Source organism: Peromyscus eremicus, chromosome 8b, assembly GCF_949786415.1.
Source record: "Peromyscus eremicus chromosome 8b, PerEre_H2_v1, whole genome shotgun sequence".
Lineage (NCBI taxonomy): Eukaryota > Metazoa > Chordata > Mammalia > Rodentia > Cricetidae > Peromyscus > Peromyscus eremicus.
The window spans coordinates 59,277,730-59,304,498 of record NC_081424.1 but is presented as its reverse complement, the minus strand read 5'-3'; the positions used below and the strand labels follow the sequence as shown (position 1 = coordinate 59,304,498).

Sequence of the window (26,769 nt, the reverse complement as noted above, 5' to 3'; positions counted from 1 at the left end):
AGGGGGAGGAAGAATTGTAGGAGCCAGAAGGGTCGAGGTCTCTAGGAGAATACAGCTCATAGAATCAGCTCAGCAGGGATCTTAGGGGCTCACAGAGCCTGCACGGATCTGTGCTGGGTCCTCTGCATACACCTTGTAGCTATTAGCTTGGCCTCCTCGTGGGACTCCTTACAGCGGGAGTGGGGGTCTCTGACTCCCCGCTCTTGGGATCCTCCTACTGGGCTGCCTCGCCCAGCCTTGATACGAGGGTTTGTGCCTAGTCTTATTGCATCTTATGACGTGTTCGGTTGATATCCCGGGGAGGCCTGCTCTTTTCTGAAGGGAAACAGAAGAGTGAATCTGGGTGGGTGAGAGGGACTGGGAGGCATGGAGGGAGGGGAAACTTCAGTCAGATGTGTTGAAAACAAAAAAATAAGGGGAAAAAAAGGTTGGTGAGTGCCGGTGTGGGGAGGAGGGGAACCGGGCATACTGAAGTGCTGGGCATAGGGCAGCAGTTGTAGATAGTGACAGGGACACTGAGATTCAGATAGATCCAGTTTAGCCTTCCGTTTTCAGCCCCGGACCTGAAGGAGAGTTTGGAGGACTGTTGGTGGGAGGGACGGAGGACAGACAGATTCTGTGTCCTCGGTGGGAGGGAGGGGACAGGTGGGCTGCAGTGCCCGAGGGCACAGCTGTTGTGGAGTGAGCCTTGTGAGGCAGGCTGTTAGGTAATCCGGTCAGCGCTCCGGAGACGTGTTTCTTTCTGGCTTCTGAACGCCAGGGTCGGTCCTTAGTGTGGGCACGGATGATCTGTCCCACCTGCTTGTCTCACTCAGCGTCCTGCAGCCCTCCTTCCGTGCTGTGGAGCTAATTCCTCAGCATAAGCCAGGGTCACACCTGGCGGTGCACACAGTAGCATATCCCAGCCCACTTGTCTTCTGGTCAGCTAACATCAGTTTACACAAGAAAGGAGTCTCCCCAGAGAAAACCCACGGCAGGGCCCACATCAGGAAAATGGGTGCTGCAGACAGGCCTGGAGGGACTTCATGGCCCTTTCCAGATCCTCAAAGGGTTACAAGTGTGGCCTCTGTGCATAGCACCTGGGAGATGCATGTCGTAAGCAGGTTATCTGGAGCCGAGGTAATGGCCCTCACTAGGATTGTCTACACTCCACAGCCATATAGAGGTTTGAGCATTGTAAAGGTGTGAGATCCATAGCCTGGGCAAGAGCTTCACTCAGCCTCAGTTGACTCCACAGGATGGCTGGCAAGAGTGAATGAGTGATAGAGCCTGGTAGGTAGTACTCAGTACATAGACCATTCAAAAAGGGGCCAGGCCTCTGTGGGAGGAGCCTGAAGTTAAAGGCAGAGGAAGCTCTTACCTTACCACTGAGCCTGGGATGCAGTGCCTTGGGGTCTGGGTGTTCCCAGGATGACCCACTACCTGACTGAGCAGGTCCAGGATCCAGGTCAGGTTGTCGGTACAACCTCTGTCAGCCCGAGACAGTCGAGTGTTCTTTACACCACGCTGGTGGCAGATGACAGTCATGGTGAATGTGCCTTGTGGCAGCTTCTCATCCTGGGGCATCGAGTGTAACGTCAGTGTCAGGAGCTGGATGTATGCAACAGGGACCAGTGCTGTGGCAGCTTAGGTTTCCAGCAGTCCCAGGAGTGGGGCTGGCAGGATTCTGGAGAGTGACCAGCCCCAGGGTGGGGCGGAGGCAAGCATCTCATGCCCAGTTTGCAAGCTGCTTTGTCTCCGCCCACACTGGTGTGGCCTAAGAAAGCACAGACTTTGCTCACCGCGTCCCTAAAAGCTGCCTAAGCCAGCTCTTGAAGTATAAAACTGTCAGGAAAAATGTGAGGTCATTTGGAATATTCACGCTTGTATAAAAGCACCTAAGGTTGGTGCTGGATTTCCTGGTTCCACTGAAGGCTGATGATGTTACTATGTGCCTCCATCCCACCCAGACCCCCTTCCTGCAGTGCCCCTGTCCCTAGCCCACAGGGAAATGACTTAAAAAGACTGCTTAAAACTGGGGCTAAAGAGTCAGGCTAAACTCCCAATCTGTGGGGAAAATATTAGTGTTGAATTTAATATTAACACAATGAGTGTAAATTGCATGAAATGGTGCAGTCGAATACGCTTTTCCTGTCTTAAAGTTCAGGGTTAGTTGAGGTTAGATTTTTGGCTGCTTATTGCTATAATGAGTTTAATTATTTAAATTGAAATACAGAAATGGGGCTGGGAGGATGGCCCAGTGGGTAGAGCCTCTGCTGTGCAAGCCTGAGAACTGGAGTCTGGTTCCCCAGCACCCACACAGCCAGTACTCCCAGAGGCAGGATCCCTGGCGCAAGCTGGCTAACCAGACTAGCCAAGTAGGCAAACGCGAGGTTCTGTGCCAGAACCTGCCTGGGCAAATAGAGAGCAGCTGAGGAAGACACCTGATGCCAACCTCTGGCCTACACCCGCACACGGAAGCGTGCCACACACGTGCAAGCATGTGTGCACACATACATGAAACAAAGTGAAGTCTGAAGAAAACAACTGGAAGAGTAATGTGTGGAATAGTTAGGAAAGCAGTGCATTGGGATGTTCTGGAGTTTTCCCAGATGGACATTTAAGTATGATGTGCCTTGGTAAAGCCAAGAGGTTGTGAGAATCATGAAGTGCTTCTTAGAGTCATGGTCTTACTGCCATCTGATCACTGTCTGGCTTTTTCCCCTGGTGACTCCTTGTGAAATTGCGAGCAAGTGGCCTGGCAGGTGTGTGCACATCTGTGGCTCATCTGGGGGGGATGGACTATCACCACAGCTGGGGCGCCTTTCTACAGGCAGTTCACTGTTGTAGAATATTAATTTAAGATGTGTTACATTTGTTTATGCTGTGGAACATTTGTTTAATGATGCAAAGATGTGTTTCATTCCATTAGGTTGCATTTGATGCCGCTGTGTTACTTTGCCTGTCTAAAACACCTGATGGGTCTGTAAAGAGCTGAACAGCCAATAGCAAGGCAGGAGAAAGGATAGGCAGGGCTGGCAGGTAGAGAGAATAAATAGAAAGAGAAATCTGGGAGGAAAAAAGAAGAAACAAGAGAACAAGGAGAGGAGGACTCCAGGAGCCAGCCACCCAGCCACACATCCAGCCACCCAGCCATACAGCCAGCCACGTATTAAGAGTGAATGTAAGATTACAGAAGTAAGAAAAGGAAAAAGCCCAGAGACAAAAGGTAGACAGGATAATTTAAGAAAAAGCTGGCTAGCAACAAGCCAAGCTAAGGCCGGGCATTTGTAAGAAAGAAAAAGTCTCTGTGCGTGATTATTTGAGAGCTGGGTGGTGGGCCCCTTAAAAGAGTTAAAAGAGTGAAAAAGAACTACAGTTCACGCCTTTGAGAACCACCTGCCGTGGCAATGGGACCTGGACGTCGTCATTTTACTCATTCTGAAAATATCTTTAAGGTTGTGGTAATTACCATGTTATATTTAAAGTCTAGAAGCAAGTTAATTTAATTTTTTAATATCAAAATATCCATTTTTATTAATTCCATTCATCAAGAGGCCAAAATGATTGTCCCAGGAAAGTAGAGAGTCAAGTTAATTTCATACACATGTAGAGAAATGATTAAATTATTTTAAAATTGTACTCCCAACAAAAATGAAACAGAAATTAGTGGTAGACCAGAAAACTATTGAGCTATTTTCTGTTTTATTAATAAGATTGGGGTTTCGGGCATTTGAAATCTTTAGTTATCTCTTCTCCATACATTGAGCAGAGTTAGTAAAGATAATAGTTACCTGGTTGCTGCTGTGCCGAAAAAGAAGAAAATTAACCTGCAGTCATCTTAACATCTCAGGTCCTGCAGCAAGTGACATGCATCCAAAAGTCATGATGTTTACATAAATAATGCACATTTTCCTGAAGTCCCAAACTGACTCAGGACCACAAGCTTTCAAAGGGAGCTGAGAAATTCTGCTCTCAGGAGAGCTCAGGGATGAGTCAATGCCTCTTTCTGCCCTGTCTCATTCTAGTCAAGGAAAGTCCTCTTCACTATCTTAACTGGTTTCTGGGATGTTCAAAATCCTGGACCTTTTATGAGCTTGCTCTAACTTCTTTAGAGCAGTGAGAGGTGGGTATTCTCTTTGCCATCTCTGCATCACTTTACCCACAGCTCCTTACATCAATGAATTCACCCCAGGAATACAGCATTCTCACAAAGACAGCTCTTAGAGCCCAATGTGTATGATGTCAGACCATTTAGAACAGCTTAGCTGATCTGGCTAGGAAGTAGATAACCATGTCTTAATTTCCTCAGATATGGAGTATAAAAGCTTTCTTCAAGGTCGATTCACTCCAGATACACCAACGTGTGCAGGTGGATCATTGGCTCTCCTCATTCCCACGTGCACATAGACAAGCAGAGTGACTTCTCACATCCACTCTGACCCAGGCTGGCTTCTTGATCATATTCTTCCTGCCTCAATACCCCCAATACCACCTTCCTACCTCAATACCAGTGCTGAGTTTATAATCATTGACCACCAGGCTAAGCATTTCTAATGTTACCCTGCTTAGGCCAAACTTCCACGGATGCCCATAAGGTAAGCACAAAACCCAGGTGAGCAAACTTTGGTTCCTTTCTCTAGCTCCAGCTCAATTTCATGTTAACCTCCTTCCACATGTGAGCATAAGCACAACCTCAACAAATACTATGCATATTCCTTTAGATGCTTCTGGGAATAGTAATTAACACCGTATGTCACTATGCATTTGTACTGTGTTTAACTTTTATTCCAGCAGCAGTTATCTTTATGATCTCACTTGGTCCTCTTCAGAGACACATCCCTGCACTTCAGCTCTCTCTGGACTGCAGGAGGTGGTTGGTGTTGTAGGAGCACAGTAAAAGAAGAAAGGATTTCCTGTCTGAATGTCAGGTACTAGTCCTGTATCTCTTACTACTAACAACTAGGATATTGTTGGAAATTTACCTGAACACGCGTAGTCAGAGCAGACATGGAACTGTTTTCATGAAGCAAGTTTACATTCACAGATTCCTAGAAATTCAAGCCACAGCCTATAGGGGCCACCTAACTGGTCAGGAAACAGAAGGAAGAAAGTGGAATATGGTCCAGAGCCTGTGTTGTGGTTATTTCAGAAAGGAACGGACAGATAGCTTAGGTATACTACAAAAGTTTAAGATTGTATCCTCTGAATCCATTTTGAAGGCTGTGAGCTGGAACAGGGGTCCTTAGAAGCTACAACCTGGCGCTGAGGTTCCTTACAGGAGTATTGGTGTGGAGTGTGAGGGCCTGATGAAACACAGAGTGGAACTGGCGTGCCGGCACATCCTTGTAATCCCAACATTTGAGAAGCAGAATGATCTCAAGTTCAGTTCCAGACTAATCTAGTTCAGTTTGAGACTAGTCTGGGCCCAAACAAACAGATGGTGGTTTGGACTTTCTATACCAAAGTCTGCATGTGGGTTCTTTGCTTTCTCTAGGACTTAGCTAGTACTATACAGGGCAGTCTTTCCAGTATCAAAGCCTCAAATACCAGAGCATCAAAGACATAGGGAATAGGACACATACCAATACGGGCCTTAGTCAAGTCACTTTAACTCTTGGGACCTCTGTTTCCTTATCCACATAACGAAGGTATTGTATGATGTAACCTTGAATGTTTCTGAACACATTGGGGTTATAAGGAAAAAGCTGCGTGGCCTTGGTGTTACAAGCTTCCAGGTTGTTTTTTATGATGATAAATAGTGACCATAGTTAAACGGAGACTCCCAATGTGGAGGTTATTGTTTATGTCTGGGATAACCACTGTTTTCATTTTCTTTGGCGTTTTATAAAATCTTTATTGACAAATAATTCACATAGTATACTTGGCTTGTTTGCTCAATTTGATAGACTTTAGTCCAGCATCCTCATAGGCCCACGACACCAGCACCACTTTCTATTTTAGAACATCGCTGTCTTCAATTTCATACACACATATAATGTATGGTGATTAGCAAGTTAATTTTATGTTAAGATGAAATGACAAAAACCCTGGGCAGTGCCAAATACGTATATTTGGGCTTGCTGACTTGAGCTTTTTTTTTTTTTTTTTTTTTTTTTTATCATCTGGCTTATTCGGGATAGTAAGTTCAGAGAGTGTATGGGTTACTTGGCTGTTGCTGCGATAAAACGCCATGACTGAAGCGAAAGTCTATGGTTCCAGGAGGTTCCAGAAAATTGGCGTTTATGATGGCAGAGCCAGAGCATGCAGCAGGAACAGCTGAGTTCACATCTCAAACCACAGCATGGGGCAGAGAGCCCTGAATCAGAAATGCTGTGAGGCTTTGAAATCTCAAAGTCCCCACCTAGTGACATCCTCCAACAAGACCATACCCCCAAATCCTCCCCCAAACAGCCACTAGCTGGGGACCAAGCGTTCAAATATATGAGCCTATGGGGGACATTTTCATTCAGACCGCCACGTGAGGAGAGCCTTGTCCGCCCTTGTTCCTTTGTTTTGTGGTGTGTGTGTGTGTGTGTGTGTGTGTGTGTGTGTGTGTGAGAGAGAGAGAGAGAGAGAGAGAGAGAGAGATGTGACAAGGTTGGGCGTCTCCCTCCCTCTTCACATTATATGAAATTCCAGGTAAATTTGAATGTGTATAAAATTACGTAAAGAGTGTATTTGTTGACTAATCAATGCATCATGCATCCCCCATCCGTTTTTTTAAAAACTACTTTAAGTTGTTTTAGCATTTATTTACTTTTGTAAGTGTTTGCCTGTGCCCCGCCATCGTACATGTGTAGCGCTCAGAGAACAACTTACAGGAGTGAGTGGGTTCCAGGGATTGAGCCCAGGTCCTCAAACTTGGCAGCAAGTGTCTTTATTAGCTCAGCCATCACGTCAGCCTCTGCATCTCCTATTGGAAAGTCACGATTGATCTCCCTTGCTCCAACTGTCACTGCCATCCACTCCCACCAAATGGAATGTGTAACGGATTCCGTAACAGTCAGCGGTAGATGGCCCCCGTGCCTCCAGAGCTCCCAGGTGTCCTACTCTTCCTGGCGTCTGAGAAGAGGCCGAGGGAGGTGGACAAGTGCTGCTGATGTGTAGATGCTCTTCTCCGCAGCAGAAGATTTGGAAGAATCCTGTCAGAAGTGAACAAGCTCCCCTGCTAGGGCAGCCCACGCGAGGTACAGGAGTATAACTGCTTCCGTGAGACCATACTTGAGCTGGCTTCCTGCTTCCATTCCTCCGGGACTCTCGGAGGACAGGAATGCTTGTAGCTTCCCAGGTTGTGGGCTGCCGGGCCAGAGCAAGTTGCTGAGGTGACATGGAACATCCCAGTCCCTGGTCTGGGTCACCTTAGCTGTCACCCTGGTAACTGCTCACCTGCTTCTCTGGGCTTTTACATGATAATGTCTACTAGCTGGGTTCACTTATGCTGGTTCCTCAGCCAACAGACTCTTCTTTTTCTCCTGTAATAGCTGTCTGACTTTGGCCTCTCACCTGGTACTGAGTCCTGTCCTTTCTCTCTCACTGCATTTTGGAGCTTCCGGAAGCCCCACTTTCCCAGGAGAATGGACAAGGAGTGCTGGGCACAGACTTACCTCAGTTTATGTCAGCTCTTAAAATTATGAGACTGCCCTGCCGCCTCCACCTCTGACCTTCAGCCCAAACACCATTACTTCTGAACACCCTGAAGCCTTAGGCAGTGATGTGAGCCCACCCGCAGGAAGCAGTGGGTTCCAGACACTGCACGTTTTCACTGGCATACAGAACATCTGGGCATCTAGCTGTTTGTTGGTTTTCTCTAAAGTTGACCTCCCCAGCTGTCCCTACAGAAACAGCTGCTGACCCCCCCACCCCCACCCCCAGCTTTCAATCATTGGTCACTGCTTACAAACCTGTACCCACAACTACCTAAAAACTAGAACCTGGAGTAAAACAACAGAAGCATGCTTTCAGTGTCGGGGAGCTAAGCTGCCCTGTGTTCAGCTGAGTCCAGAGGCCCGAGTTCAGAGGCAGAGGTTACTGCCTTTGGTGCCCTGGCAGGGGCAAGGGCAGGAGGCTCCTGTGAGGAGGAGCTCTCTGGAAGCTAGATGCTTTTGCACAGAGGGAATGTGGTGTGGTGGAGATGCCTATAGGGGTTGTGGGGCCCGTGCCAACTTCTCCACCACTCCAATGAGAAATGCTTCCGCCACCCAAGTTTCCTTGGCTACCCTGGGCACTGAGTGTCCAGTTGCTGCTGCGCAGAACAAACAGAAGAGGAGGGGGTGGGGTGAGTGTTGGCACAGAGCACACAGGCTTACCCACTTTCCCATGTGTGGCTGACTCACCCTGGGCCAGAGCTGTTTAATGTGATGGGGAGTAGTTTTTTGAAACGTTTGATGCTCACTTGTAAGTGAAACAGGTGTTGGGGCTGCCCTGTAAAAACCCTTGACTTTGGGGTACATTGCACTGTTGGATTGCCGACTTATTGGACTCTTCAGCATTGTGGGTATGTTTCCAGGTATTTACAACCAGAAAATGAGTTGAGGTAAAGATTGGCTCTCATTTTGAATCCTGTTACGGTGGTGGTAACACATCGCCTTGCCTGCAGTCCCTCGTTAAAACAGAACAATGTCTAATATTCCCTATGTTGCTATTATCTAACAAACTGCCTTGCCCAGTCATAGATAACAACTGGTTTTAATGTGCAAACAACTCTTTAAGGAGTGGGATCAGCAATGTCAGTGAAACCTAGGGAGCACTGAAACGCCCCGCCCGGCTCCGGGTGCTTTCCAGACTGGCCCGAAATTTCTCGCCACCAGCTCCCTTGAGACCTAGCTCCTGGCTTCTGGTGGACTAAGCCTTCGCTTCGCGGACCATGGGAGAACTGGGGAGAGGGGAGGCTTGGGTCACCGGGTGCCGGCTCCCGCCCCTGCAGCTCTCGGGCACTTTGTCTCCAGTGTTCAGCAGTCGGTGGCGACAGCAGCCCCGCGCAGCCCGGGACTTGGCAAGCTCTTGCTAGCGCGCGCTCCTCCTCCTGCCGCCCGGCCCAGCCCGGTTGCGCGTCTCGGAGGTGCGAACCGGGCGACATCCAGATCCGCCCGCAGTTGGGCAGCTGCTGGCGGTGCCCACAGGGTCGAGCCCGGAGCACCCAGTTTGAGGGAGCTCCCGGGGTTGCCGAAGGGAGGAAGGGGCGGGAGGAGCCTTCTCTCGAAGCCACGGGGCTTTAGGCTGGGGCTAGGAAGGAGCGGGAGATGCCGTGGCTGCTCGCAGGTGGGTGTGCCGAGAGCGCGGGGCGATCTGCAACAGATGGGGAGACGCAGGGGGGTCGCTGGGCCTGTGGGGCGGCTCCGCGCGCGCGGTGACTGAGACCCGCCCCTCTCCCTTCCAGGACACTGATGATCCGCTTGCTCGGCGGCGTCATGTCATTCCAGCCTATGCCGCCACCGCCGCCGCCGCCGCCGCCGCCGCCGCCCTCCCGAACCCCGGGGGGCCCCGCCGCGCGCCAGCTATCCCGGAGGCCCTGCGTGCCGCCCGCGCCCTCGCCGCCTGCCGCCGCCGGGGAGAAGAAGAAGCGGCCGCCCGAGATGCTGCTCTCCAGCTCCTGGCCCTCCGCCACCCTGAAGAGGCCGCCAGGCCGCCGCGGTCCCGGCCTGGGTCCCGGCCTGGGTCCCGGCACCCCGCAGCCGCCGACCTCCGCACGCGTTCTGCCCCAGTCCTCTCCGGGCCGTGGGGGAGCCTCTACCACGTGCTCCGCGCCCCGGCGGGTCGCCTGCAGCCACAGCCCAGGGGGAGCCACCGCCGCGGGGACTCCTGCGGGGGCGGGGTCCGGGCCAGACGACACCACGCGCTTCTCCTTGAGCCTCACTCCTGAAGCCATCCTGGTCATCCAGAGGCGCCACCTGGAGAAGCAGCTGCTGGCACGGCCGCGCAGGCCCTTCCCCACACCCTCGCCGGACCCTCGGCGCCCACTGGTCCCCTGTCCCCGGACCAGGACCGCGACCCTGCGGAGGGGCGGCCCCCCCACCAGTGTCCCCGACGCGCCTCTGGCTGTGGCTGTCAGCAGCCGCCCACCCGGCGCCTCGCTGATGCCGGGAGGTCTGCAGGCCACGATGCCCAGCCACCGCCCCTCCAGCCTGCGCCCGGTGCTCAAGGTGTCGCTGCTCAATGAGAAACACAAGTACGACGATGAGGAGTACGAGGAGGAGGTGGAGGTGGTGGACGAGGGCCTGGTGCGCAAGTGCACCGAGTGGCTGCGCGGGGTGGAGTCGGCCGCCGCTGCCAGGGGCCGCACAGGGCATCTGGACTCGCTGCCTCATCTGAGCACGCTATGAGCGAGGTGGGCCTGGTGTGACCCGACCTGGCAAGAGGCCCACCACCGCCTCCTGCGCTCCTTGCCCCATCTGGGCTCTTGCGAACCAGGTAGGCCAGCAAGAGAGAGGACCACAGCCTGGAACTTTGCTCAGGTGCACTTAGTCATGGGTGACCCACAGCCTCCTCTAATGCCCGCCGCCCACCTGTGCACCGTGCACCGCGAGCCACCACGTAGGTCATCGCGGGACACAGCAGACGTGCCTGACTCCGGTGGCTGTCCTCTGCTCTTCCTGCTCCCCCGTGGGGAGGAAGGACCTGTGAAATGCCTTCTGACCTCCCACCCTAAGGAGCGGTCCCAGTGGCCCTCTGCCCCAGGCGGCAGCCCACCTCCTTGGGGACTCTGCAAGCCTGTGACCACCGAGGGTGGGTGGTCTCCTGTTGTAGAGCTGGGACATGGTGCTACATTTATGATTCGTCTTCTTCCGAATCAGAAAGATGTTGGGTGTTGGAAAGCCTAGAAGCTCTGGTTAACTTAAGTTGTAACTCGGCAGCCCTGTGAGTGAGTGAGCTTCCGGGGTAACAGAGCTCTGTTGCCACAGGATGAACCTGGTGGACTTGTGCTCTGCCTTCCAGCTGTGTACTCAGCCATCCCACATCCCTGCACTTTCACACATGCACACGAAAACACTCCCCTGCCATTGCACAGGCACGCACACTCATACCCATGAGTGTCAAGTCATGGGGGCATGCATACATACACAATCACCCACACATGCCACTCTCACATAGATGAGCATTCGCGCTCATACACCAATCTCACTGTAGACACACACACACACACACACACACACACGCTCACACACACACACACACACACACACACACACACACACACACACACACAGAGAGAGAGCCACACACAGGTGTTCCCAGGACCACAGAATTATTTTCAAGAGCTGGACCAAGGAGGGAACAGGAATTATGGTTGGCATTTGCTAAGAATGCAGCCTTTATTTGAGGGCACAGCAATGTCTCCCGAAGGAGCATGGGGGAACGGGGAGGGGCCTGTGTGAAAGCGAGGCAGGGCAAGTCCGCCTCCTGGAGCCCTTAGAGAGGAAAGCGGGAAGTACCTGTGGGTGAGGGCAGGTGTCTTTCATCACTGTGAAGATCGGGGACACAGGGACTCTGTAAACTGTAAATAGTGACTTTTTAAATTTTATTTATTATTGGAATGAAGGGTAAAACTCCTGTCTCTTAGCAGCCATGCCCTTCCCACTAACTAGGGGATGATTCTTTTGTATTTCTTCCGTGCCTGAGTGGATTTAACCCCAAGGATGAGAAGGAAGTATTTGTTCTAAGCAGATAAGGTTGGCTATAGAAGAGTAATGCAGTACCTCAGTGTTTTGTTTTTCACTTACCTTATGCAAGTCAATAACTGGTTTAATGTTTATCTTGTTAAACTTTAGTGTGTCAATTCTTAATTGTATTTTAAATCGAAGCCTTACATTTTTAAGAACCAACTACATATTTTTCTTGTAGAGACCTGTGTTCTCTCTGTCTCTGTCCCTGTTTCTCTTTCCTTCTCTCTTTCCTTCTTAGCACAAGTTTTGTCAAACACGAAGCCTTAGTTCAGAGGGAGCCACACCAGCCACGAGATGAGTTACGAAATAAGTCACTCATTGATTCCTCTTTTCTGATCCTAGTTTGACATCTGGGAAGTAGATCTTCATTGGTTTTAAATGGTTAATGCCAAAGGGGCAAAATTAACAACCCTGGTGAAGGTAGATGGGAGCCTTTCTCTCTGGCGTGAGCAGAAGGGCTCTTTCTCTAGGCAGGCCAGATGGAGAGGGCACAGCACAGCTTCATCTCACCCACACTCAGTGCAAACACCAGTCCTTAAGACACTCAGCTCCCTGCCTCAGTTGCCGTCACACCACAGGGAGAGTTCCTGGTGCCTCCTAAAGGAGGGACCTTGAGAGAGATCTTTCTCGCTCTGTCCATCTTCTGGGTCTCCGAACTACTCTGTCCATCCCTGTCTGTGTCTGCTTTGATTTTCTTTCCTCCCTGTCTTCTCCAGGCAGCTCTCTCCCAGTTCCCTTCTAACTGGCCTCAGTTCAAAGCTAAGCACATTTTTCCTGGTTGGTTATTCACAGGGGCTTGTACGCCTGATTCTCCACTTTAGAGATGGGAGCATGTTTGTGTTGGATGGCCGATGACTGTCTGTAAGAAAAGGAAGGTCTGCGCTTGTGAGGTCTCTTCATCATTGCTGATGTTCTGAGGACATTTTCTAGTCACTGTGATACAATTTCTTAATGTTTAAATAAAAGAGGGATTCGATGGTGTGTGCTGCTTCTTATAGACTAGGACTGATAACCGTCCAGAAAGAAACCTTTGAACACTGGTAAGTCCTCTAAAATGGCCTCTTAACTGCCTGGCCTCCTTAGGCCCAGGGACTTCTGAGGTCATACAAGGTCACTACCAGAAATGGCTTGGATTTTTAAGAATTTAAGAACAAATGCTTTCTAAGAATGCTATGGAACAATGACAAAACTTGTGAGAGATTGCAAATGCCCATGAGAGCTTTATCCCAGATACACTCCTAAAGCCATCCCACAGGACAAGAAGTCTGCACTGAGTGGACATACATTTCAGGAAGACTGTGAAATCTGGACAGACACCTCCTGTATACATTCAGTAAAACCTTCGCTTCTGACTTCTAACACACTTCCTAACTTGTAGGCCATCCCAGCCAGAAGTAAATGGTCCATTTGAGTAACAGCCAGGGTTGCTACCAGATTGCGTAGTAAGTGTGATTTGTCATAAATTCTTGAGTCCATGTGTAAAGAATAGTGAAAGGAAACTTAAGAACCATTCCCTCCTTCTGTGTTTTATATATATATATATATATATATATATATATATATATATATATATATATGTGTGTGTGTGTGTGTGTGTGTGTGTGTGTGTGTGTGTGTGTATACATATATATATATATATATATATATATGGGAAAGGTTGACGTCTATCCTAGAGGGTAGGCAACCTTGTATGTGAAATGAGAGAGTGCGCCATGCCTGTGGTATGTGCCTGTGAGTTCCAGAGTTGGACTCTGTGTGACTTCATCTCCATACCTTGTATGACACTTAGACAGTACCTGGCACTTTCCAAAAGGTATTGTTACTGTTTCCCTTAATTTGTAAACTAACAATCAATGCCAAAATGTCATCAGGACCTTTAGTGTTGTGGTTTCCTCTGAAATGGTCCAGTTCAGCTCAGGGTGGTTGATTTATGGGGTCCAAGCATGTTAAGCCTGCCATTCAGACCCTTTGCTTTTTAGCATGGGAACTTTGTAGTATGTCATTCCAAGAAAGTTGCCAAGTCAGGCCTCCTTCAAAGCAGGCAGCCCACTGCATTGACCTCTGCACAGCACACTACATTGACCTCAGTGCACGGGCCACTGTGGCTGTGAGAAATCCATCTGCTGGTTACTTTGCCCCTTGCTATGACAATTATCTGACAAAAGGGGCTTAAAGAAGAATGGGTTCATTTTAGCTCACAGTCTGTGGGGATGAGGTCCATCATGGAGGGGAAGGCATGTGTCAGTCAAGAGAGTAGAGCAGCTGGTCACATTGCATCTGCCCTTGGGAAGCAGCAAAAAGGTAAACACAGATGCTCGGCCTGATTTCTCCTTTGTATTTATTTATTATTACATTTTATTTCACTTAAAGTATCAAGCTGTAGGATAGCGCTGCCTATATTCCAGATAGACCTTCCCTTCTCAGCTAAGCCTCTCTGGAACTGCCTTTGCAGACCTGTCCAGAGATGTGTCTCCTAGGTGACTCTAGGTTGACAAAATAAACCATCACAACCCCACCCCTTACAACCTGACGCCCAGACACGGTACTTCTAAATGGAAACATTCCATCCCTGTCCCATAAAGGCTCATTCCATCTAGTAAAATACATACAGTCCTGAAGTCTCCGTACCATCTGCCAGTCCCTACATTGCTCACAAGTCCAAAGTCTCTTCTGTGACTCAAGATAAAGTCTTAATTTTGAGCTTCTATAAAAACCAGTAAACAAAAAAAGACAGTAAAAATTACATGCTTCTGATATACAATGGCATAGAATAAATATTGTTATTACAAATGGGAGGGATGGGAGCATGGCAAAGAATGATTGGGCTAAAATCAGACCAAATCCAGATGGGCAGACACTGGGTGGTGCAGCCCCATGCCTGGGATCTGGGCTCAGCTGTCTCGGGTAGTCTCTCCTCCAGTTCTTTCCGCCTGCAGCACACTTGGCCTCTCTCTTGGGCTGTCTCCACGCTGTGTGCAGCTTTCCATGGCAGATAGACCACAGTTTGGGTATCTCCTCCATCCCAGGGTCTCCACCGTGATTTAAACTTCCACCTCTCTGTTTCACTCAGTGGCTTCTCTGCCCCCCACCCCCACCCCCTTTAGAGACTCCAATCCTTCTGCACCTCGCCAAGCCTTGGTAGCTTTCTGGAACCTGGGTGCAAGCCTCTGTGGTCCCGTAATTCTTGCGTTTTCCATGTGGCAAAAAGGCCACCAAGAAGCTGCTGCTGCCAGGGTCTGTTGCCAGCTGAATATATTATCTGGTATCTTTCTGCCACAGATGTAGTAACCTCTATGCACACCGGAGAGACGGTTTTGAGTCGGGAAGATCTTCCAGCAATGACATCAGCTCAGTCTCTCTTTAAATAAGCGTGTATTCTTACACTGCTGGAGCCTCGCAGAGGAGCCTTCGGAGTGAGATCTCACCCTCACTTTCCCTGCTGTCCCACCGCAGAGCTTCTATTTCTCTCATTTTAATATTGATGTTTTATTTAATATTTATTTTTATGTGTTTTGCCGGCACATACTTCTGGGCACTGTTTGTGTACCTGATGCCTGTGGAGGCCAGAAGAGGGTGTTGGATTTCCTAGAACTGGAGTTACAGACAGTTATGAGCCATCATGTGGGTGCTGGGAATTGAACTCAGGACCTCTGGAAGAGCAGCCAGTGCTCTTAACCACTGAGCCATCTCTCTAGCTCGTTCAGTTTCTCTTTAGCAGCTGTTATGTCTGTGCCTTTCTTGTCTGCATCGTTCAGCTCACCTACATTCTTTTTATTTTCCAAACAGCACATTTTATCAAATCTTTTGCTGTCTCTCACTGTGGATCTGACTAAGAGCAGTGAACAATAGCCACCCACAGTCGGAATGTTATACTGTCCTAGAATCACCCCCTCCCCAAGCAAATAGGTCCATTACTCTCTCCCCTAACCCCCAGCCAAGGTTTCTATGGGTAGCCCTGGCTGTCCTGGAGCTCACTTTGTAGACCAGGCTGGCCTTGAACTCAGAGATCCTCCTGACTCTGCCTCCCAATGCTGGGATTAAAGGATTGTGCCACTCCCCCACCCAACCACCCACAACCCCGTCTCCATTTTTAAACTCAGCCTCACTCATTTTGTTCAGGCTAAAGGAAAGATACAACCAGATTCTCTGCCAGAATACAATGTAAATGTCCTCTAGTCCATTTGCAAATAGTGTCCCTGATCCTGTCCGGAGCCTCATGGACTACATTTCTCTCAGTGCCCTGATCTCGGGAACTCTCACCCAAAGGATTCATTAAGTTCTGATTACAGCTTTCCAGGACTTCTCTAGCCCTTGGATTCAATCTTCTCCCCATTTTTCCCACATCTGGGTCCAAAAGTCTATCAACCACATGGTCACATGTATCTCAGCAACACTCTTACTCCTCCAGCACCAACTTTCTGTCTGAATTAACTTCCCCACTCTGTTCTGAAAAGAGCATTGTAAGGAAGAAAAAAGGACTTCAGGTCACAGTTCAGGTTTCAATACTTGTGGACATGACAGCAGGAATGTGAGTGGCTGTCACATCCCATCAATCGGGAAGCAAGCAGAGGTGGGAGCTAATGCTCAACCCCCTCTCTTCTTTATCCCAGCCCAGCTCTCTGCCCACAGGATGGTGCCGTCCACATCCAGGAAGGGTTTTCCCTCAGTTAATCCTCTCTGGAAGTGAGACTCTTGTGTGTAGCCCACTCCAACCAATGGTACAATATTCTCAGACTTCATGAACAAGACAAATATTCACAATGACTTTCATCAAAACAGCCTCCAGCAGGACAGAATCATCCAGCGATTCATTTGGAAAAGAATGTCATTTCTGCTGGATCCTGCTCCTGACAGACCTCAAGGACTTGGCCTGTGAGACAAGGCTGTTGAGAGATTGTCTGTCCACAGCCACGGGAAGTTGGACTAATAAATTCCTTAGAAGAGCCTTTGCTCAGTGTCAGCCAAGCAGAGTACAAAGAATCGGGAGCTCAGAAGACAATGCTTTGCCAGTGGTAGAGATTCACACCCTTAATCCCAAAGCTCAGGAGGCTGAGGCAGCCAGGTTTCCATGAGTTCAGGCCAGCCTGGGCTACAGAGTGAGACAGTCCAGGACCCTGTGTGACAATCCCCTAAAACCCACAGGGTCCATGGGTAAAGCCCTTCCCTCATTCCTCATCTTCAAATTCATCATGTTTTAAATTTTCTCTACCAATCTTGTGGGAACTTGCTCAATACAACTAATTTTTGTTTTTGTTTTTGCTTTTTTGAGACAGGGTTTTTCTATGTGACAGCCCTGGCTGTCTTGGAACTCATTTTGTAGACCAGGCTGGCCTCGAACTCAAAGAGATCCACTTGCTTCTGCCTCCCAGGTACTGGGATTAAAGGCAAGCGCCACCACTGCCCAGATACAACTAATTATTTTTAAAGTAACCAACTTTGGGCTTTGCTGATTTCTGTTTGTGATTCATTTTGCTGGCCTCTACTGTGATTTTTTTTTACAATTATTTTTATACAGTGTGTGTGTGTGTGTGTGTGTGTGTGTGTGTGTGTGTGTGTGTGTGTTTGGGTTTGTGCATGCCTTGGCACTGGACCTCCCAGTCGGCTCCCAGTGATGGTGTCCGAATGAGCTCTAACCAATAATTTTCTCCTTTTGTGTTATTTTTGAAAACCATCCTGTCTGTGGCTGCTAAGTGGTCAATCATTCAGAACATCTGACATCACATGACTGAGACTGGCTTCTTTTTCTTTTATTCTTTTTAAATAACCAGCTTTGGTGGAGTCAAGAGGGGCTTCACTTTATTGACATCAGTGAATGCAAGTGCTCCCCGGTAGTCACTGACCTGCCTCCCATCCTGATGTGGCAGGCACAGTGCTCAGCAGAGGAGCGTGTGTGGCATCCCTGGGCATCCCCTATCTGTCTTCTCCCACCCCATGTTGGAATTCATGTGGAGTTAGATTTGGGCCTTACTGAATCTCCCCACCCCAGGACCCAATACCAAGGGACAGGTCACCACAAGCTCCTTAGAACACAGCCAAGGGACAAGGCTTGATTTCCCAGTTCTTGCCTTTGCCCTCAATCGCGTGCAATTCCTCATCCCGACTCATAGTTAAGGGGACTGCTGCGGGTGGGGTGGCTATCCAGTCACGGCCTCCTTCTGCAACCATCCTGTCCCTTCTGTGAAGCTCATGCCCAAGGGGACATTGATGTATTCCCACTAATGCACCCTCAACAAACTCCCCCCGGGTCCTTGTCACTCTGTCACTGTATAGCAGAGAGCCGGTCCCTCTTGAACTCAGATGGTTGTTCAGAGACTACAGAAGATGACTAAATCCTTACCTGTGTCACAGCAGAGGGCAGCGATGGGACTCTTAGCTGTGATGGTGAAGGCATGGGCCTCTTACTCTAGGGACCCGCTAAAAGATACACTTGGGTGAAACCAGCCATCTGATAAAACAACAAGCAATTCAGGGGGACCCCAGGCCACCATGGAGGAGACAATATCTCCAGGTGGGCTGCACACTGTAAGGCAGCTCCTGAGCCCAGCCACCTGGCTCATTGCTCAGTGCCTCAGTCAGTCAGTCAGCCGCATAGCTGTCCCCCCGCTGGCTCCCGAGTGTGGAGGCCAGGCTGGGCTGGCACACAATAGGACAATCCTTGCTATCTTCAGTCCTCACGCTGTCTAATTCTCTGGCACCACCCCAGATTGTGGGCCTCACTTGACCACAACATGTGCAGCTCGGGGACAATCAAGCTAAAGAGTTCTGAGACAATTGTCCCTGTCTGAATCCTCTTACGGTGCCATCCCACTCGGGGACAAAACACACACGAGGCGCTGAAGGAACAGCGGACTTCAGACAAAGAGCTTTCTCAACATGCCCGCTCCTGTGTCAGTCCGGGGTCTGTGGAGAAGCAGCAACGGCAGAAGGGTCGTCTGAAGAGACCCTTAGATGTGATCTCCTCACCCAAGTTCACATGTACAAACGCTGGCTGCCACAGGAAGGTGGGCTCTGAGGACGATGGCACCCACCACAATGTTCTCAGATTTCCGGAACTAAAGGCTCCCAGGGCATGTCTTCCCTGCAGATAGCATTCCTGTCAGACCTTTTAGGGATGTGTCTAGGCTGAGGCATCAGCAGCCTCCTAGCTGCATCATGCTTCTGCCCCACAGATGATGGGAATCCTTGTCAGAATTTGAGAAAACAGCATCCAGCACATTATAATCGATGATGGAGGAGGGGTGGGCTCTCACACCAGCTTGGGGAGAATGCATGCCCAGGTGCCCAGGGGAAGCAGATGTCACCCTGCCCATCACACTTCGTTGTATGTAGAGATCTGGAAAAGCAGATGAGGACCTGAGCAAGGATGAAGGTTTGAGCTGTAAGACGATAGACTGAAAGTAGGTACACCAACCAGTTTCATGTCAACTTGACACAAGCTAGAGTCATCAGAGAGAAGGGAGCCTCAGTTCAGAAAATGCCTCCATGAGATCAGGCTAGAATGCATTTTCATAATTAGTGATTGATAAGGGAGGGCCCAGCCCGTGGTGAAAGGATCACACCTCTGTGGCCTCTGCATCAGCTCCTGCCTCCAGGTTCCTGCCCTGTTTGAGTTCCTGTCCTGACTCCCATTAATGACGAACAGCAATGTGGAAGTGTAAGCTAAATAAACTCTTTCCTCTCCTACTTGCTTTTTGGTCATGGTGATTTATCACAGCAATGGTAACCCTAACTAAGACAAGTTGGTACCAGGATAGTGGGGTATTGCTGACAGGTGTGACCGTGTTATTTTGGGGAGGATTGTGGAAGGACTTTGGAATTTTGGACCAGCAAAACCATTGAGTTGAGAGCTCAGTGAGCTGTTCTGTGGGAGCTCAAGATGAGAACATTGAGAGCAGTGCAGACGATGGGGGCCTGGCTGGTGAAGTGTCAGAGGGAAGCAAAGACTCTCCTGGGCTTTTCGTGCGAGGAATCTGTGTTCCAGTTAGCTGGGGCTGAAGACTCAGCCGTGATTAACAAGAGAACAGACTATTAAAGTGAAACCTTTGCTTTGCCGGGATACTCGATGCTGGTCAGCTGGAGCTGACAAATTAGCAGTGATTAAGAAGTGACCAGCGCCGGGTGGTGGTGGCCCACGCCTTTAATCTCAGCAGAGGCAGAGGCAGGTGGATCTCTGTGAGTTTGAGGCCAGCCTGGTCTACAAAGTGAGTTCCAGGAGAGACACAAAACTACACAGAGAAACCCTGTCTCGAACCCCCCCCCCAAAAAAAAAGAAGAAGAAGAAAAAAAAAAAAAAGAAGTGACCAGCATCTTCTGGAAAGTGTTTCCTGAAATCTTCTGTGTGTCAGCACACACAAGCTATGTTCCAGACATGGCCAACGTCGTGCCTTGAGCTGGCATCTGAACTTGGTAGTATAGGAACCGCCCAGGTGCTACCGGTTTTGAAGGTATAAAGGGGTCATGAAGAGCAGCCGAGGCTTGGCACTGTGTGGCAGGGCTGGAGTCATCCTTCGTTACACGCAGAGGTTGAGGCTGTCCTGCGACACACAAGACCTTACCTCAAAACCAAAAATAGGCCAGAGAGCCTGGTAGTGATGATGCACGCTTTTAATCCCAGCACTGGGGAGGCACAGGGGTGGGGTGAGGTGGGGTGGAGGAGAGCAGAGGGAGGGGGCAGGGACAGTCAGATCTCTGCGAGTTCGAGGCCAGCCTGGTCTACAGAGACAGCCATGGCTACACAGTGAAACCCGGTCTTGAAAAACAAACCAAACCACCAAGGCTGGAGAGTTGAGTCAGCGTGCCCACTGCTTTTCCAATGCACCCGGGTTCCGTTTCTAGCACCCTGGAGTCACTCAAAACTGCCTGTACCTCCTGCTCCAGGGCATCTGATGCCTTCTTCTGGTCTCTGTGGGCACCCGCACATAGACACACATGAATAACAAACTATAACAAAACCAAGAAAACAGAATACCCTGCCTTGGGTTTTCTGAACAGGGAGGTTACTGGGGAGATTACCTAACTGTCTCTCCCATCTCCTGTACCAGCTGTCTCAGTCAGGGTGACTATTGCTGTGAAGAAACACCACGACCAACAGCAACTCGGGGAGGAAAGGGTTTATTTGCCTTACACTTCCACACCACTGTTCATCATTGAAAGAAGTCAGGACAGGAACTCAAGCAGGGCAGGAACTTGGAGGCAGGAGCTGATGCAGAGGCGATGGAGGGGTGCTGCTTACTGGCTTGCTCCTCATGGCTTGCTCAGCCTGCTTTTTTTTTTCTTAAGATTGATTTACTTTATGCATGAGTGCTCTATCTGCAAGTATGACTTTATGCCAGAAGAGGGCATCAGATCCCACTACAGATGGTTGTGAGCCACCATGTGGTTACTGGAAATTGAACTCAGGACCATCTGGAAGAGCAGCCAGTGCTCTTAACCTCTGAGCCATCTCTCCAGCCCACACAGCCTGCTTCTTCTAGAATCCAGGACCACCAGCCCAGGGATGGCACCACCCAGAATGGGCTGGGCCTTCTCTCCTTCAATCATCAATTAAGACAATGACCAACAGGCTTGTCTACTCACAGCCTGACCTTACGAGGAGACACGGGTTCCCTCCTCTCAGATGACTACAGCTAGTGAGTGGCGCCAAGTTGACATAGAGCTAGCCCGCACAGCAGCCTTCTCCAAACCCGGTCTGACGGCGCTCACAGAGATTCTCAGGGGTGTACGGCAGCTTGTGTGCTCTGTGGTGAGTGACCGGTGGTTTTGAGGGCAGAGGGGAGGGATGGGGAGGAACCGGGGTGGCGGCAAAAGGGCATAGAAGGGGCCGTGGGGTGCACTGTCTTCTTACCCAGTGATGGCCAGCCAGTCATAAGGGAGGCACGCACTGGAGAGCTGGATGCCTCCCTGCCCCAGGAGACCCTTAGGGCTTATGTTCCTGGGGTGGGAGGCCGCAATTAGTAAACAATGTGAAAATGGCAAAGGATCAGATGACCTGCGCAGTGAGGGGGAAAAAGCCGATCAAGTTCCATCAGAGCCAGAGTGGGGCAGGGCAGGATGAGGAACTCCAAGTACTGAGTCACTGGGAAGGTGACCAAGCACAGACATTTAGATGGGTATCTGATCAAACACCAGGGGAGGCTGGCCAGGCAGAGGACAAGGGATCAGGGGGCCTGAGCCACACAAGCCAGTCTGGAAGAGGGTCTGGGAGAGGTAAGAGGAGGCAAATCAGAGTCCTGCAGGACCCTGCCTGCCAGAGGCAAAGCAGGAATGCATAGGGTCACTTGCTGGGTGTGCACTCTGTTAGGAGGCAGAGCCAGAGGGCCAGGGTGTGGCTCAGTGGTAAACACCAGCCCAGCATGGGCCTGCCTAGCAGAGTAGCCTGAGACGACCCTGGACCCTCACCAGGTAGCTGAGTGTGAGTGTGCACTTTTATTAATATTTATTTTATGTGCCCATGGATGTGCACCATGTGCACACCTGGTGCCTGGGACGCCAGAAGGAGGCACTGGAACTCGAGTTCCGGGCCGTTGTGAGCCATCTCTACAAGAGCAGCAAGCTCTCCAGCCCCAGGGGTGTTTTGATTCCCACCACCCCCTGCCCAGACAGGGTTTCTCTGTGTAGCCCTGGCTGTCCTGGAACTTACTCTGTAGACCAGGCTGGCCTTGAACTCACAGAGATCCTCCTGCCTCTGCCTCCCGTGTGCCACCACCGCCCAGCCCCAGGAGTGTTCTTAATGGCACGAGCCAACTCGAGTGCCTGGGGGACCACCAAGGGCCATCCTCTCAGTGCTTGGCTGTAAATGCTGGAGTGAGAAGAGGCTCCTGGAAGGCTGAGGGACCTGGGATCATCGCAAGCACAGCACACGGAAGACCTGGGACCGTAGGGCGCAGGAACACGGCTGTGGCACCTCTGCTTGGTGGAGAGCTGAGCTCAAAGGTGGTTGCTTCATGTTTCCAAATCGAAGAATAGAAACAGCATGGCTTGTATTTCCACACCTAACTAGGTGTGAAAGGGATGTCGGTGGCAGGCAACGTGCAGCCGCTTTCTACAATGGGTCCGGGGTTGGCCTACTGTCGTGCCATGGAGAGCCAGAGTCCAATCCCAACACCCGTGGGCACTTAGGAGAAAAGATGGAAAAGAGAGCAAGAGAGCCATAGCTGAGGGAACCCAAGTCTCCCCAGAGCCAGACGGCCCGTGCCACAGAGGCTGAATGCTGGGCGGGCAGAACACACCAAGTCTCCTGCACTCGTTGCCAGGGCTGCCTTGTTGTGGCAACACAGTGGCCTGGAGCCGGTGGTGAGTCTTTCTGGACCTGACTGTGGGACCTGAAAGATCCCAGCCTGGTTGGGTGGGCACAGCTGGTGCCCGGGTGGAGAGACGGTGGAGGGCAGTGGGGGAGGGAGAGGGGGAAGGAGCTGGGGCTCACACCTGCTCTCAGGGCTCACACCTGCTCTCAGGGCTCACACCTGCTCTCAGGGCTCACACCTGCTCTCAGGGCTCACACCTGCTCTCAGGGCACCTGGACACCAGCTGTGTGGACCAAGAAAGGACCTCTGGCCTGATGGTAGGGCCTGAGGATGGCAGGCCTGGCTTTAGTGAGATGTAGGTCGTCGGATATGTGGTGGGAGAGGCGTCTTCTGCAGAATTAAATCGAGCTGCTCATGGCAGATTGCTGTTCCCCTTTAATTGAATGACAATTGAATTACAGAAAAGTCGGGGGCCAGGGTTGTAGCCCAGTTATCAGAGTAGCTTCCTTAGCAGGCACAAAGCCCTTGGTTTGATCCCCAGGAGAGCAGAGACTGTGTGATGTCCCACACATGTCCTGCCAGCACTGGGAAAGTGAGGCAGGAGAATCGGGAGTTTAAGTCATCCTTGGCTATATAACGAATTAGAGGCCAGCCTGGGCTAGGTAAGACCCTATCAGAGATATTTTTTATTACATTTCCTAAATACCCTTGGTAGTTATGTGAGCTCCCGCCCCCATCACCGTGGCAGTGAAGAGCAACAGTGTCAAACCGCATCCCTCTCTTCCCATCCGTGTTCTGTGTGAGGCATCAACACCCCATGCTCAGTCCCGGCTGGTTAAAAACCAACCAACCAGGACTTCAGGCAGCGCATCTGGCCCTTGGAGGATGGCCAGGGCATGTCACCTGGCTCCCCAGTGGGTCTCCATAGGAAGCACTTCCCAAGCTACTTCCGTTACAAGTCCTCTGAAGATACCCCGTCTGGCAACCTGTATCCATGTATCTTTCTCCTCCTCTCGTGAAGGTGCAGGCTGGAGGAGAACTCCATGTCTGGAGTACGGGGGGAGGGGACAGACCGTCCCAGAGCAAATTCAGTTCCCAATAAATCCGAAGAGAGCTGAGTCTGACTTTCTGCAGAGTTGAATCGTGTCTAGAGCGGTGCTGAGGAGTCAGGTAGCTGAGGCTGATATGGGAACGGGATAGGACACGCCCCTTTCTGTTCTGAAGTGTGGGGGGGGGCTAGGACAGACCCTTGAACTGCTAACTAAAGTAGGGTCTTTTCAAGTCCATTGGTAAATGAGGCTTTTGGGATCTCCAGGGAGGCAGAGTGACCTACGGTATTGTGTTCACCCAGGAAAAACCGTTCGACTGTGCAGCCAGGTGGCCTTGGGGATCAGTAATTAAAGTCACAGGGCTATAGCTAAGGTGCATGTGTCCCGTGGCTGTTGGTCTGAGGGTCCTGCCCTTCACCTATGGGTCTCTCTCTTCAGCCGGGTGACTTCATTCCCTCCCCACAGCCACAGGCCTGTCTCCAGGCCTGCCCTGTGCTGAGTGTGTCCTCTCTTCACAGGTGTAGCTCCTCAGACCATGGCCTCGGACCTCCACACTTACCACAAGGGCTTGCATCTGCCTCTCCTGAGCAGCCGCCTAGCACGAAGCCCTCACCAGCAGGTAATGGCTTCACGGAGGATATCAGAAACTGCATTAGCTGGAAGGGACAGGTGTGCCCAGTGACTGAAGCCTGCATGTAGCACCTCCTAGTCACTCTAGCTCTTGACCACAGAGGTGAAATATGCATGTAAACGTTAACACAGCTAAAACTCCTTACAGCCAAATAGTGTGTGTGTCCAACTCCATGGCACCTACAAAGGTCCCACCAAAACTGAGAAATCCATGGTTCTATTCTGGTTATGACCAGGGTATGGCTGATCTGGACGTGGCTTGGTGGTTCCACCAGTGGGGAGCCCATGTGGCATCTGCCTCTTGGGTCTCTTGTTCTTAGGGCTCTTGTTCCCACACTGCTCTCTCCAGGGTTCCTTGTTAGAGAGGAAAGCCTTACGTGGCTCCTGAGCATCTGGGGCCCAGAACGCCCATCACCGGGCTATGTGACCTCTTCCTCCCTCTGTTCTGGAGTATTTATATCTGAAAGACCTATCTGATTCATACCCAGAATCAGTGGCACCTTTGGCCATGTGGAGAGGAGCCACAACCTGACCTCTGTCCTGGTGAATCAGTCTTCACAGACGCACCCAGACATAGGAAAGGGCTTTGATGAGAAGACAGATGATCCGTCCTTCAGACAGAGGAACAAGCTCAGCCAGTTGTGTGTTTGGAGGCACTTGGAGCTCTGTGAATCCTGGGTGGGGGATTGAGGACATTTCCCTCTCATCACAGTTTCTAATAGAGCCCAAGCAGGGCTTGGCATGGCTTCCTTGTCAGTCTGGTCCCTACCTGGACACCCAGTAGGTGAGATGTTGAGGCTGTCTTGCCTCAGTGGTGGACGGAAGCACAGGGGACATGCTAAGGCTGAGGGTGTGTGTTGTGTGTGTGGCTTGTGTGTGTGTGTTCAGAACATTCTCTGGAGGGCGCCTCCTGCCACTCCCCACCCCCAGGCCATGATGTGTGCAGCTGGAAACAGGGTCCGGAAAACAAGCAGGATACAGAAACACAAACCACTCACACCACACCACAGCACATACTTGCAAGGGAGTCATCCTAGAAGCTGCAGTGTCCCCTCAGGGAATAGCCGGTCTCTGTGCTGTTCAAGAAGAGTTCCAAGAGGACTACAGAGATGGCTCAGCAGTTAATAGCACTGGCTGCTCTTGCAGAGGACCTGGGTTTGATGCTAGCATCCTCACGGTGGCTCACGACCATCTGTAACTCCACCCTTCCTCTTCTGGCCTCCTCAGGTACCAGCATGCATGTAGTGCACAAACATCCGTGTAGGTCAAATACTCATACACGAAAAATAATTAAGTTTAAGAAGAAGAGACCCAGGGAGGTAGCAAAAAGGTCAACTAGCGCATGCTCCTGGTTCCTGACATTTGCAATGCGCATCACAGGGAGAAACCTCACTGAGAGGCACCCCAGAACAGCAGCCATGCTGGCTTTTGTAGCACCTTCAGTGGGGCAGGAGAGCCCGAGATTAAAAGGCACAGCAGAAGGCATGTCTTCAGAGGCGGTGAACAGGCAGGCGGTGACTGCCCATGAAGCTTGTTCCGGGATCTCCTCTATGTGGCCTCAAGGCTAACTAGACAGAGAGCCTTGGATTTCCCAGGTAGAGCAGGCAGGAGACTTTAATGGCAATCCAAACCCATATCCCAATTGTAGACAGATGGGAGGCTCAGCCCTCCCTCAGATTTGGGAGGTGTGTTGGTCTGGTGTCCAGTCTGGTTCCAAGAGCCCCATAGTACGTGGTCCCTGGAGCGGCCACTATATCCAGCCACCTCACTGCGCCGGTCACAGCACCAAAGATGGACCATTGTTCCCCCCGGATGCTGCTCCTTGTCCCACCTTTATCTCTCTCTCTGAGGCTCCACCAGGCAAACCCTGAACCAGGGATCTGGTCTCCTGGACTGGGCTTGCTCAGCTGTTCTGGCCAAAGCTCTTTCTCCTCTCCTTTGCCCACTCAAATCCTGCAGGAGTCAGCTCAAGGCTTTCCGTACCCATCCAGCTCTTCCCTCAAGCCGTGAGGTTTCCTTCCCTTCCTCCTCCACAGACCCCAGGGTAGCACTTCTCTTACCTCCTCCCTGCCTATTGGAAAGGCACAGGGAAAGCTGGTGACTTGGAAGTAAGAAGAGTTCTCTAAGGGCAGGAAAAGACAGCGCGCTTACTGGAATACACTTCAAGGAGGCAGCAGGTGGGTTCCCAGAGAGAACAGCGTGAGT

At 50.8% G+C, this 26,769-nt stretch overlaps 1 protein-coding gene across 1 annotated transcript; it reads left to right on the top strand.

Moving 5' to 3' along the window:
- The first annotated feature begins 6,973 nt into the window (after window positions 1-6,973).
- On the top strand, window positions 6,974-11,159 carry Prr18 (proline rich 18). The gene is made up of 2 exons (XM_059272409.1): window positions 6,974-7,169; window positions 9,359-11,159. Exon 2 carries the CDS (start codon window positions 9,366-9,368, stop codon window positions 10,299-10,301), a length of 936 nt encoding a protein of 311 aa, XP_059128392.1. The 5' UTR covers window positions 6,974-7,169; window positions 9,359-9,365; the 3' UTR covers window positions 10,302-11,159.
- The last annotated feature ends 15,610 nt before the right edge of the window (window positions 11,160-26,769 follow it).

Coding starts and splice junctions, on each gene's coding strand:
- Prr18 (XM_059272409.1), top strand. CDS start 9,366: ATGATCCGCTTGCTCGGCGGCGTCATGTCATTCCAGCCTATGCCGCCA.